The following is a 14150-nucleotide window of genomic DNA, read 5'->3' on the forward strand; positions in this document are numbered from 1 at the left end:
TTCCTTTCTGTCAGCAGAATAAATTGACTCCCAACAGAACTTTTAACAGCACTCTGTCAGAGAGACAGGCACATTTTATTTCAAAAAAAAGAACAAAGCACCTGCCACAAGACCAAATAACATCCCGCATTTTGCTCCTAAATACCACTGCAGCTCTTCAGGGCTCAAGGTTTCATTCATTACATTGCTGCAAGCAGAGAAAAGGATTTTTCAAAGGACCTATCCTAAGCTAAGCATCCAAGTCTCAAAACGCCTAGATTTTCTTTAGAAAGGCCCCCACACTATGAATGCCAAGTCCCTCAAAGCAGGCACTGGACAGGATAAACATCAGGCATCACTGCAGCATTTATGCATAGAAAAACTGCAACACCCACATCAATTGAGATTTTACCTGCCAGTACTGCTGGCAGGTGCATGATGCAGACATGTTTTAAGTTCTAGAAAATTGTTCATCATTATTCAAATGACTTGATAATTAAGAGCACTAGTACTTCAACTCCCAAGCAAACTTGGAGATGCATAATAAAACCACATGAAAAAAAAACCCAAAAGGCCATACAGTAGCTGATTTACTTGAACCATAGTTCACTTGAATACTAATTCAAATTGCTGTAAAGTGAACCATTCATTGTAGCAAAACACAGTGACTGCATGAACTCCTGAGCTCCCTTACAGCCCTGTGCCTTCACTCCTCCTCCTCCAAATTAGGGAGTTTATTCCCACCACTGTTTCCTCCAGCTTCCCAGTAGTAATATCAGCGGAAAGGAAAAATGAGACAAGAACAGCAATATCCATGGAGTATCTCAGCAGCATCATTGCTGTGCTTGCAATCTGCTCCCTAATTCATCTGTTCTCTTTCAGGGTGGGAAGAGATTCTGCTTAGGCCACAAATATGTGACAGCTCAAGGCATAAAGCTGGAATCTGCTGTGTCCTGGCAGCTGTGCCTCAAGAAGATGAGTGCACATTGAAATGCAAGCATTTGGAGACACAGCCAGTGCAGCCCAGATTCATTCAAAAGGACACTTGTCCTCACTGAAGTGGGCTGTGATCACGTTGGAGCATTGGAGGACCTGTTAGCACCACTGAAAGGAAGAAACCAATTTGACTTGCCCTGGCAAGTAATCTGCACCCTGCAAAACAGATAACATGATCATCAGGGCAAGACACTGAGTAATGGAAAAGTTATTATTCAGCACTCAAGGATCATTTTTCTGTGCTTTTCTTTTTTCTCTAAAGGTTTATGGACACACAAATGTGAAAACTAGTTGCTTTCATCAAAAGTTATTCTCTAGTTGGGCACCCCCAGTTGGCCACACCCCAGGTTCTTCTGCTTAAGATGAAAGAGTGCATTAATGCACATCTTCCTTCTCCACTTGGCTTCCAACCCATGCAGGTGATTGCAAAACTGATACTCCCTGGTGGATCTGGGCTGTACCTGGCAATCTGTGAAGTTATGTGCCCATCAACCTGTGCAAGATGCAGATCCACAATTTTCACTTGGAGGAAACGCTGACATGAGTTTACCTCATGAACAAGGGAAAAACTGATAAAGACATTTAGACACCTAAAGCAGCAAGCAGTCCTAAATGCATTGCTAAATCCTCAGATGATGCCATATTTTTAAGAACATTTGTCTGATAAGCTTTACTTCTTAAAATAATTGTAGTTTAGAATTAAAGTAGCATGGCACATAAGCATAAATAATTACAACTTCATCAACACACAGGAACAACTTTACAAAAATGGAAGTACAGTAACTTGGGCTAACAGAAATTAGGCTCATTTTTTCATAATTTCTCTGATTAAAGTTATATATTAGCTAAAGTACAGTGTTATTACTAGACCCTTAGGCTTCAGAGCACATCATGCCACATGTTCATTTGGCCGCTAAAAAGCAGTAACCAAATGATTAGCACTTTTTTCCAAGGACAGTTGAGATTAATAGTTTGAAGTCATTCCTTAATTTAACCATGAAACTTGAACATTTAAATTAGAGTCAACTTTAATAACATTTATTTCAGAAAACTGTAAGTATGTTAGTCCTTGAGCACTGATTATAAGATGGATAGAGCTGTCAGCTGTCTTTTCTGTAATTGGAAACAAATTCCAACTATTAAACAGAACTTGGTAACAGTACAGTCAACACTTGTCCCTGCAAAGACCCAGAAACTGGGAGTGGAACCATCACCCTACTGAATCAATAGGTTTTTTTATGGGATCAAGAAGGATCTATTTGTTCCACAAAGATTTCCAGTGTGGATGCAGGTGGGACGGGTGAAGGACATGACATCTCTGCTTGACTCACAGAAGTCCATCAGTGCTCTAAGACACCCCTTTTCTGAACAGGATCAGAACCCCTCACATCCTCCTTTCCTAGACAAAAAAGAGAGGATATAGGGAATAAGAGAGCAATAAAAGAAATCCTAACTCATGCACACAGGCAAAAAATCCTCCTTGTTCTTCCAAGCAGAGCAACATCCCCAGCCTGAATACGGGCTTTGCACGCATTGCAATATGGTTGAGGGAATTCCAGTTACCCTCAAATTGTGTTCCTTTCTTTTTTTTTCAATGTATCAAAATCCTTTCCTTCTGTGATGCCTCTTCCTCCCTCCCAATTTTAGGAAGCTCCTCCTCTGGCTGCTAGCACAGACAGCTCCTGCTTGAAGACTTTTGCAAGCTGGGTCCAGGCCCCATTACCCACAAGCCTGCGAAGGGACAGCAGAGCTCTCCCTGGAGTTCCCCCCTCCCAGAAGCAAATCACAAGCTCAGCTCTTGCAGCCTGGGAAGGCTCACTTGACTGCCTTTATCTGCAAGGACTCCATTAGCAACTTCCTGTAGCATATTTTGAAACAGCACTGAAAATAAGGGATAATTAAAATGTACGAAGTGTCATCTTCATAAAAGCCACAGGACTAAATAAAGTCTTGGAGGGCCCTCTCCTGTACATTCCGTATTTCTCTACGTGCACAATGAACCTTCCTCTGTAAAATCTTCACTAGACAAAGCCAGTCTTCTCTGTACCTTTAGAAATATCTGAAGTAGTATTTACTTAGTTCATAAGGCGTAGCTCCCAGTATAATTTTTTTCTCCAAGGAGAAGACAGTTACATGCAAAATTAACTCTCAGCTCAGATCTGTGAAGACTCAAAATCCAAAACCCCATTTAGGCAGTTACCAGGTTAGCAACAATTCGATTCATTACCAAAGAGCTAATCTAGACTCAAGAAAATTACTTTTATGTATGCATCTAGCCTAAGAAAATGTAGCAATTGTCATTTCTCAGATTACAGGAATGTCAAAGAAGAGCTAAGAACTGCACAAATGTGTACCTTTTGCTTCACAAAAAAATATTTACTCTCTTGGCAAAGAACCAAGAAATCAGATAGTAAGTATATCACCTCAGTGTTAATATTTACATCTTACTGATGTTTGGTACTGTGAATTTAGATTAATAAGCAAACAGACCCCATGGAAACAACCTCTCTTACTTTGCCTTGGTTTGATTTATTAACCAATGCAATTACCAGTGACAAGCCCACAAAGCAATGCACTGAACAGTTCAGAAAGAGGAAAACCTTACCCACATATTTTTTTGCCAGAGTGACTCCTTTCTCTTACTGCAACCAAAGGAACAACAACCAAAATACCTACTTAAACAGTGAAGCCCTATTACAACACTACTAACAAAGAAATACTGCAAAGACTTATTTTCTACATGGTTCTTTTATTGTTACTGAACAAAGAAAAGAATAGCTTTTATGTTTCCTCACAAAGTAAAGTGATTTGCAGGGGAGAAAACAAGTAGTGACCTCTCTTCCATTTAAAGGGAGCTAGATATGAAACAGAGGGAAGAACGATGCTTACAAATTAAAACCAAGCTGACAAATACCTTACTTCTTTAAACCTCTCTAGAAAATGCTATGAAAAGGTACAGAATCATTTGTGGTAGATACTAAATGGTTAATATCTGGCCGGGATTCCCTGCCAACACAAATTCCGATGATTTGCCACTGGATGTTGTCGGCACCAATGTCCTGTTATAGCCCACAGAGATCCTCCCTGCAGCTTCCCTGCCTCGGGCATCTCTGAAGTGCGGGATCAGAGTCGGAGGCTCCCCGTTTATCAGGATGTTTCACTCAGCCCTCGCTGCACGCTCACCAGCTACTGCTGCTCTTCAGAGGAAAGCTCACGGGAGCCGGCCAGCACCGAGGTCTAACATGGTAGCTCTGTAAAAAACTAAAGGCATGAAAGCCTTTCTGGAAAATAGTCTGCTTTCCAGGCAAACCTTTAGCAAAGAAGAGCCCTGAAACATCCCCGAGTATTACACAGCTGTTTTATGGCTTCTGGCATTAAAGAGTTTACCAACACTCTGCAAGCGTCCTGCTACCCTCTGCTTACATCCATCTTCATATTCGAACCATAATGCAAATATTATCTGGTTAAACACCGCTGATCTAAATCAGCAAGTCATACAATACTGTCATATTAAACCAACATCAGGGCTTGTTTTCCTGCAGCATTCCTGGAGCCTGCCTTCTAGATGTAATTACTATACAATATATATCAGAACCAGAGAGAAAAGCATCACTCCAAGGGCTGAAACTGAGAAGAAATCAATACAAAGAAGATAAATGTTTCGTCAAAAGCTGCAGAGGTTTTAACCCTCTCCCCAACTTAGTTTCTTTTTGCTTCAAATCATTTTACCATGTGAGAAGCTGCTGGAAGGAATGGGATGGGTCTATCTGCTTAGCTCTGCATTTGGTGTTAGGAAATAAAGGGTATTCCAGTAAGAAAATTTTTTTAAAAATTAAAAAAAAAAAAAAAAAAACACACATAAGTGAAAGTTCCTATAGAACCTTCAGAATTTAATTATTCCATTAGACTCTTGCACACCTGGCCGCGGCGAACAACCAGGGCAGCCTCAGGAACCCACGCAAGGACCGGAGAAGCCGCGGTTCCCTGGAAGAGGGGTCCGCGCTGCCCCCGGAGCCTCTCACCGCGCACCCCCCGCCCCATCCCCGCCGGGAGGGAGGAAGCCCAGGGCAAAATCAAGCCCGCGATCCCTGGGGGCTCCCGGCCCTTTCCCAGCGCGGCCGCGGATCCCGGCGGGAGCGCGCGCGGGCGGGAGCGCGCCGGGCGGGGCTCGCGCTGTTCCCCCGGGCCGGGGGGAGCGGCGCGGCCGCGCGTCCCAGAGCGGGGCGGGGGGGGGGCGAGCGCCCGCCCGAAACATTCGGTTCACGCGGTTCGACACGGGGCGAGAAGCGATACACAGGCAACGGCAGTGTGGTTCGAAGGTGGGGGAGAACTGTACGGTGGTCGCCGAGTGCCCCCCGCCCGCGGAACCCCTCTCCCGCGGGTGCGCGGTGGTGGCTGCACAGCTCTAGTCCCGGTGCGGAGCGGGCGCGCAGCCCCGCGGGACTCCCCCCCCGCCCTGCCAAGGTCAGCACGCGGCACGGCGAGACCCCCACCGCGGACACGAGTGGGGTGGGGAGGGCAGGGACCCGCGCAGCGCGAAGTTTCTGTCGGGGGAAGCGGGGGGCTGCGACGCGGGGTCGGAGCGCGGAGTCACGCTGCCTTTCGGGGCGGCGAGCGGCGGTCCCGCAGCACAAAGGGAGCTCCAGGCAGCCCCACGAGAGAAGAGCAGCGCGCAAGGACCCCCCCCCCGCTCCCGCCCCGCGCCGCCGGGCGCTGCAATGCACCGGAGACCGGGGACACCGCGCCGGGAGCGCGGAGCCGAGCCCGTGCTCCGCTCACGGCCCCACTCGCGAGCAGCGCTGCCCGCAGCCGGGAGAGTGCTGCGGAGCGGGAGGAGACCCAACGCCGGGGCCGCCCCGGCAAAGGGGCCCCCGCGGTCCCTGGCGCATCGTCCGCCCTCGCGGGGTGCCCCGCCGGCTCCCCACGGGGGTCGCGGACACGTGTGGACGAGGCACCGGGAGCCCCCCCAGCCGCCGCGCTCACTCACCGGGGAAGCACACCACATCATGGAGCACGGAGCTGGTGATTTTCAAGAAAAAGATCCACCAACACGGTTGCAGTAGCCTCCGCATGTCCAAAGCCGCACATCGAAAGGGGAAAGGGGCTAAAATAATTAACACACAGGGGGAGGAAAAAAAAAGGGGGGAAGGGGCGGAAAAAAAAAAAAAAAACTTGTTGAAAATAAGTTTCTCCCCGCACCCCTGTTCCTGCGGGAGAAAGCGGGGGGCTCCTGCTCGCCTCCTCTACGAGGGAAAAAAAAAAATCCCCCCAAGCGCGGGGCAGGGGGAGGACAGAGACGAGCGCCGGCGGGGCGCGGGGACCCCCCCGCGCGGCTCGGCGGGCGCGGGGCGGCGCGGAAGGGCGGGGGCGCGCTCGTGTACACGCTCCCGTGCACGCTCCCGCCCCGCCGCCTGTGTGTGTGTATCTGGGGAGGCTGGGGACGGTGTGTCACCGAGCCGCGGAAATTCGCCGTTTGCAGTTTCGGGCTCCGCGCTCTCGCCCCGGCGGTGTCTGTTGGGAGTTTCTTGTCTCGTTCTGCCGCCCCCCCGGTGCTGCGAGGGGGCCCTGTCCTTCGTGGTCCCCCCGCTACTTGTGTGCATCACTCGGGGTGCTGTCAGAGCGGTCCGACCCCCCCGCCCCTAAACCGCGCAGTTTCCCATTCCCTTCGAATCTGTCCCCCACAGAATCCCACAGCTCAGTGCTGTGCCGGGTATTTCCAGAAATCCTCATGGAAATCGTACAGATTTTGTTCTCCTCCAGTGGTATGTATCTTTTTGGGTACTGCAAGAGACACCTCCACCCCCACTACCCCTAGAATCACATCGATATTTCCTCCCCCAGTAATACTCATCATTCTGGGTATTGCTGGAAGCATCCCACAAAACTGCTATTTTCCCCCCAGTATTGTGCATACATATTTCCAGAGAGCCACCTCAAAATGAGATAATTCTTTGGTGTTTCTGCAAAGTCAGATGAAGGCTGTCCCAAGCCACTCTGCATCCACCCCCCACACCCCCCCGGCAGCAGTTTCTGAATGAGTGATAATTTTGCACAGGAAACAGAAGCAGAAAATGGTGTGAATTCAGGATGAAGGGATGGTTGCTTGTACTTGGTATTTCCTGGCTGTGCTGTGGTCTGCTGATGCTTAAATTTCATTCAGTGGTAGTTTTTGTCTGTTTCTTTGTTAATTACATCCATTCCAGGGATTCTGTTACAGAAAGGAAAGGGTTTGGCCAGGTTTATCAGCGAGTAGTGTGCTCAGCCCTGGCTCTGTCATTTGCTATGCTCTTCTTCATTTACCTGCAAACCTTCCACATTTGTGGTGCTTCCAGAGGAGAGGAGATGGTCGCCAGGAGAAGAAACAGAGTAGGAAAATTCAGAAGTCATTTTTGGAATGGCAGTGATTTTCTCTCCTCCTTCCTCAGAACAGAGTAGGAAAATTCAGAAGGCAGTGATTTTCTCTCCTCCTTCCTCAGCTCAGGGGTCACTAGAGCAGCGCCCTCAGGTAATTAGCACTGTCTGCAAGTGGCTTGGTGTCCATCCAGGTTTATCCCCCTCATCACAAGATGCCAAGGCAGTGGATGATGCTACATCCAAAGGGCCCCTCATCAGGAGACATTTGTAGCCTTTCCTTTGACTTTGTCCCCACATACCAGGTCATGACTGCCAAAAATCACAGATGGAAGGTAAAAGTGCAGTCCTTATTGGCCAAAACTGCTCATCCCAGTAGGGATTTTCAAGTGTAAGCATTTAAGGACCTGATTAGATATTCTCTGCCCTTGAGGACGCTACCCGTTGGTTGTGCAAAAATTAGAGAAGGTACTTGTGTAAAGATTTGTCTAAAGCAAATCAAAAATTTATAGGCCCTGGAGAAAGGTCCCATCCAATTTGTCCATCAAATAATTTCTGAGAACATGGTTTCAACTCTCATAAAAAGCAAAGATACAATTTTAAGAGCTACATTTTCTAGATGTTTTTTTGTTTTTTGTTCCTATGAAAATCAAAATTAAATCCCCACTTGCCTTGACCTTTTGGATTCTGCCGTGACATCTGGGCTCAGTTACTTATGGACTGTTCAGAAAAACCTGCAAAATAGTCCCCTTTTAGCAATTGATTGCAACTTTGCTGTTCTATTTCAGCAGACAGGGAGGCAGGTTCTACAGCAATACTGAGCCTTGCCTCTTCAAGTGATGTCTCCCTGGTATCATAAGAGGCAATCTTAAGGTGTTTCAATTTAAAAGTGGGTTTCAACAGGTCTCATTACATGAGAAAAGTTATTACACACTATTGCAATATCACAAAAGAGGAGTAAAAGCAGTGGATTTTTTTTTCAAAGAGCAGTTTGGATTAGTATTTTTCTCACTAATTCAAAATCTTTTGCAAAAGCTATTAATTGCACCATTTTATATTTAAAACATATTTTTAAAATAGCTTAGGGTTTTCTTTCCTGGAAAATTACGAACCTGAAACTGGACCCATATTTTGGAATTGGAGGAATTTTGCATTTTCCGTTCTTGGTGCAAACATGAAAGTAAGCTATAAAATGCATAATCAGAGTACAGTCTCCTGAGGAGCAGAGATTACTTCAGATCTCTCTAAGCTGCTAAGGAAGATTTTAGAATGGCAGAGCTCCCATCAAAAACCTGAGGTGTTCGGGCTGGATATTCACAGTAGTCGCCTCAGGTCTGAACTTCTTAAAACAAATCTGTAAAAGCCCAATGTCAGCACGACCAGCTTGGTTCAGCCTCCTGTGGTACAACATGTACAATGACCCACTTTTCCTGGAGTGGGAAATCAATCATTGCATCGTCACACATCAGTTTAGGAGCTGTGGTGGCAGAAGTAGCTTTGTTTCGCATTAGCAATTTGGGTGGGCAGAGAAATGGAAAGATGGATGATGGAGATGCAGAGAACAAAATTAAACACGGTTAAATGAGAATCCATTTCCTGCATGCAGTATCTCTGTGCCCGAGGCACGCTGTCTATCAACAATACACAGGTACAAATTGGCCTGCAGACGGATCTTTAACTACCCAAACACAGCAAACTGCATTAGCAGGACGCTGCTCTGCTGGGCTGTGGAGCAGCCACATCTGATAGGACAGCTGATTCTTCCCAGTGACTGAAGTACTGTGGTGTGATTAAAATAACTGCTGCTGTATTGAAGGGGTTGAGAGGGGACATTATAACCAGTGCAGCTAAACCAGACCAATGGGTACTCTGCAAATCTTGTGATATTTATGGTTAGCAAAGCAGGTGATGTCAAGGTGAGAGGAATGGGTTGAGGAGCCCTGGTTTGCTTGGAACAGTGAATAAAAGATAACTTTTATCCTTCTTTTCCCCCTTCCTGTTTGAAGAAGTAATATTTTTATGCTGCCTTCATCAACATATGAGCATGACTCCTGGGAAAGAAATGAAAGTCTGTTAATTTATTTGATCAGACATGAGAAATAATAGAAAACTGAAACGAAGAGTTGTATTTGTCATATGTTTGAATTAGTGAAAAGCTGAAGAAAGCAGAAAATATTGCAAGGAGTTCAAAGATGAGAGGTTTTATTGAATTAGAAAATTATTAATAGCATTAATCATTTCCGAAACAGGCTTCTTAACATCTATAATGACTATGTAAAGGATTGGAGAAATAAAAATCAAAGAAAAAAGTCAGATACACAAAGTTACACTTCTTTTTGTATCTAGAAAGAAAGGGATGAATTTTCCTTTATTTACAGCCAGCCTCACTGGAATGGTTAATCTGTGGGGAAAAGACCAGGTGAGGATCTAGCCCTGAAAGGATAATTCAACATGAAGTATAAAGAAGCAGCTACAGTTCAGATTATAAGTAATGTGACATATAAACTTCCAGATTAATTCACCAGCCCTAGTTCCTGTTCAGCTTTGCATGGAAAGTTAAAAAAGGATGCCGAGTTTCATAAATTATACTATTGCAGAATTAGTCTCTTGCAGCCTCAGGAGAGATGCATTCTTCTCAGAGTATGCTGTGAGGCTTTGAAGGTCTTAACAAGGCATCTGAGAACCTGCTGAGAACCAGAGGTGGAGGGCAAGCAAAGTGCTGTGATAAAAGAGAGGGCTTTATTTCAATATAATCATAGCAATGAGCTGTGTTGTTTGATTTACGAAGACATAAAAATAAATGAACTCAGAGATGCAGGTAAAGCAAAAGGTATGAAGAATGTTAATGGATAATGCAAACTCTGGCTAAGACATAGGCTGTGGTCAGAGATTGCTGCGAGGGTTACAGGCTGCACATCTACAGCTCACCCAGCATGACAGGAATGAGCACTGACTTGAGAGATGCTCCAAGATGTCCTGGCTGGGAAGTGTCCCACAGGGCTTGCACAAGGCTTTTTTGGAAGACCAATACATTTATTTTCTTGTGTTCTAGAAAAAGGAGCCACCACCTTAGGGTAGCCTTAGGCTAAATCACTCAGAACAGACACTGGTCACATGCTGAGATGCCTACTTGAAAACTTGGAATTAACCTTGAAGTCAAACAGTTCTTTTGTCTCTCGAAAGGGCCTCAAAAATGGCTGTGTTTGTAAAAGTGTGTGTGGAGGGTTGGACTGATCAGCAGCAAGTTTCTCTTTCAAAAGCAGCTGTAGCTCAGAGTCCTGTGGTACGACCTTGCTAGGGCCCTGAGTGTGTTTAATTCACAAATCCTCTCCTGTTAAGAGAAGAATATAAAAATCTATCATCAGTGTGGCAGCGAGCAGAGCAAGCATGTTCATGACTAGAGCTGAGGGATGAGATGAAAGACCCAGTTTTCTGTCCTGCTTGTCTGTGGCCATGTCTGTGACTCAGTGGGAATTATTGCCTTGGCAGAATTAATGAAACTAATGAGACAACAGACTTAGGGTCTTCCATTATTAGTTTGTAGGTTTCAGTACTATTTGGGTTCAATGAATGTCTTGGGATCCTCAGCTGCAGAGAAGCAGAAGTGCTTTGAGTGAGAAGGCTCTATCCATGCTCGATGTTTTTCCACTATCGTGCAGCTTGCCAGAGAGATAACTGCAACTGTTGGGTTTTTCTACACAGTGAAGTTGACTCAAGAACAGGCAGGGTTTGCAGGCAGTGTGAACTCAGGCTGAATATAAGCTGCTGTAAGGAGCAGCAGGGGTGTGGTGTGGTGGATCTAGACATGTTACAGACAGAGTTATCATGAGCAATCTTCTTGTCTCTGGTATACCCACATTCCAGCCCCCTTGTCTTCCCGGACTCCACAAAGCCAGTATCATAATGAGATACCTACTCTTTAAAAGGCCTCAGGCATTACAAGCAAAATTGGTGAGAATTAATAAATTCATTGAAGGTGGAATTTCTGCTCTTTCTTTCCCCTCTTTCAGTCCACCGCTGATTTCTGCCAAAGAAGTTAGTGTGATATATCCCTGCCCTTCTGCACGGATGTCAAAAAGATGTGTCAGAAGCTACTGGTGAAGGGTAAAGACACAGGTGTGCTGTGGTCCCAAGAGGAGAGGCAGTAATGACTCTGTAACAACGCACGACCTTCTGCTGTAAACCCATTGCAAATGGTGTCCAAAGCCAGGCCCCCGAAATTGCTCCACAATGAAGACCAATCAAGCAGACTGCAAAAAACACTTTCCTAGTCAATCCCAGGAGAGCACTTTCAAGAAACAAAAATCTGTTCTATAAATGGTAGAAGCAGACTCCCAATCTGTTTAAGGAAAGAAGAGAAAGTTAAAGAGAAACGTTTGCCATACCCATGTTCACTCAGAAATACACTCTCTTTGACTGCAGGAATAAGATGATGTGCAAACTTGTATGTTCTGGCTATCTTTTTTAGTTGGTAATGTCTTACAAGAGTTTGCACAGATGTGAATAATTGCATTTCAGACAGTAATGCAGCCCCTGGTGGGAGGGTGTGGGGAGGAACGGCCTTGACAGAACAAGGAAAGAAATAACACTTGTGAAGTACAGGAAAAGTAACTGTTGTTTTATTTTGGGTCCCTGTGTTGCAACAGAGAAATGCAGATTTCAGATACCAGCATAGCTCTGTTTTTGCTATTCCTCTCTGGTTTCAGATATCTGTGTTTGTGGTGTTTGAGTATTTTTTTCTTAAAACATCAGCAGTTACTCAAATATAGACTTGTGTAAAGCACTCTGGATTTGAGTGTGGACAGGCAGTACATTAGCTAATATGATTCCATTTAAAAAGGATTCCATAGCCAGTGCCCCAATTAAATGAAGAAGTGCCAATATTAATAAACCTCCCAAAGAAAGGGATAAAATCAGATGCCCCAGTGACCCCTCAGACATGAGTAATTCAGATCAATACGTACCCATAAGCACCGATGGAGATAGATAAACAACAACAAAGTAACCAGGCCACTGAGGTTTGGCAGTACAGCACACCCACAAAGTCTCCTTTGTTTTCTCTATTTTACTTTCCATTCCCTTATTCTCCAGTGTCAGGAGCATGAGCTACTTGTCTGCAAACTCCAGTTTCTTGCTTGGAGTTCATCCTGTCTCCTCTTGATGCCTGGACTAAAAAGGATTTCTTGGAAGCGTAAAGAGGCCGTCCAAAACGTTGAATAAGCAGTAATCCAAATCCCTGACAGTTTACATCCCTAATGCAACTGAAATGATTTTCATTCATCTTTTCAATTGTCATCAAGTACAGATCCACTGCAGCTGGGCACAACTCCACTGGGCATTCACTTTCCTGGAACTGCACCTACTTGGGTCCAAGTCAAAGTTTTGCCAGTGCAAGGAGGGATGTGACCAAATACCACAAAAATGCAGTTGTTACTTTCTACAGTGTTTTGCTACTGTGGGAGTGTGGCAAGGCTTATCTTTTCTCCCCAGATTTCATGTTCATGATGCATATCTTCGAGCCATCAAGGTCTGGTAGTTACAATGCGTCCTGCTCACAGCTACAGTGTCGGAGGGTTTAAAACATTTTAGAATTTCAGCATCTCTTTTTGTTGATTTCAGATGAATGGGAGAAGAGGATGCCAAGTTCCTGAAAACAATAAACACTTTAATAAACACAATAAATGCTGGGCCCAATTCCACCTTTGTCTATGCTAGTGTAAGTCTAACCTCTCTTCATGCAGCTGACAGGTAATGTGAGACAGTGTAACATGGGATAGAGTCAAACCCTTTAACTTGGAAGAAGACAATTGCTTCCTCTGGCCCATGCCCAACGAAATATACATAAGACATACAAAAGACAGTAGTAGAAACCGTAATTTTTATTTTTTTTTTTTTATTTTAGGTAAAAATATTCAATTCTGGACTGAAAACTAGGCTTTTGTAGCTAAGCCAAAAAGGGTAAATGTTTATCATAAGCAACCTGAAGAGGAGTACAACTAATGCGTGTTTAGAACCTTGAACTGTTGTGTTAGTCCACAAAAATTTATAATGCCACTTTTAAAATAACTAATGATGTCCAAATAGATTTTAGCATCTATTAAAGGTATTATCTTAAGATATATTAATGGGGGGAAAGAAAACTGAGAATTATATTGTTAAGACTACTTCATAGCAAAAGAATATGAGCAGCATCAGTTAGTACAGTTGGTAAAATATTACACTTCTGGTTTTTGGGCGCTTTTTTTTTTTTTTTTTTTTTTTTTTTTTTTTTTTTCCCTGTAGCAGAAACACAACAGGACGACATTATTCTCTCGGGGTCAATATTAATGGCAAATTAATATTTGCCACTTCTGAGCACGGGAGGATCCCCGGGCCGGGTGTGAGCTCGGGCGGTCGCAGCCCGGGGCTGAGCCGGAGGCGGCTTCGAGCCACACGGGGGAGTCGCAATGCGCGCTCGGCCAAGTTCGCGTCTCATAAATCACTCCTTGGAAACCTGATTTCTCCGTGCCGCCGCCTCGTCAGTCTGTCTGGGACATAACACGAGATCTGCAACACTTAGCACAGCAAAAAACAAAGCCGGAGACGCGGTGTTTCTGTAACAGAACGGCCTGTAAGTGCGGCGGGTCGGGGTTTTTTGGAGGGGGAGAAATCTGTGCTGAGCGTGATTCTCTTCACTGAACGCCGAGCCACCAGCTTGCCTGGTGATGCCATGTAGAACACTAAGAAAAGTTAAAGAAATCTCAGCTATCGGTAATAAAATACTAGCGATTTTGTGTAATCCATTGGGAAAGCAGAGGGTGTGGCAGCTCATTGCGTGACAGGAC

General features: G+C 45.1%; 1 protein-coding gene across 1 annotated transcript in view; it reads right to left on the reverse strand.

Annotated features, from left to right (window-relative positions):
- The window catches only part of PTPRG (protein tyrosine phosphatase receptor type G), a 395992-nt gene extending 389698 nt beyond the window's left edge, over positions 1–6294 (reverse strand). Inside the window, exon 1 of the mRNA XM_041425638.1 lies at positions 5963–6294. Within this exon, the coding sequence (XP_041281572.1) occupies positions 5963–6047 (85 nt within the window). The 5' untranslated portion in view covers positions 6048–6294. The remainder of the gene's footprint in view (positions 1–5962) is intronic.
- Between the last annotated feature and the right edge of the window lie 7856 nt (positions 6295–14150).

The sequence above is a fragment of the Onychostruthus taczanowskii genome, unplaced genomic scaffold (assembly GCF_017590055.1).
Source record: "Onychostruthus taczanowskii isolate IOZ18803 unplaced genomic scaffold, ASM1759005v1 scaffold9, whole genome shotgun sequence".
In the NCBI taxonomy this organism is placed as follows: Eukaryota; Metazoa; Chordata; class Aves; order Passeriformes; family Passeridae; genus Onychostruthus; species Onychostruthus taczanowskii.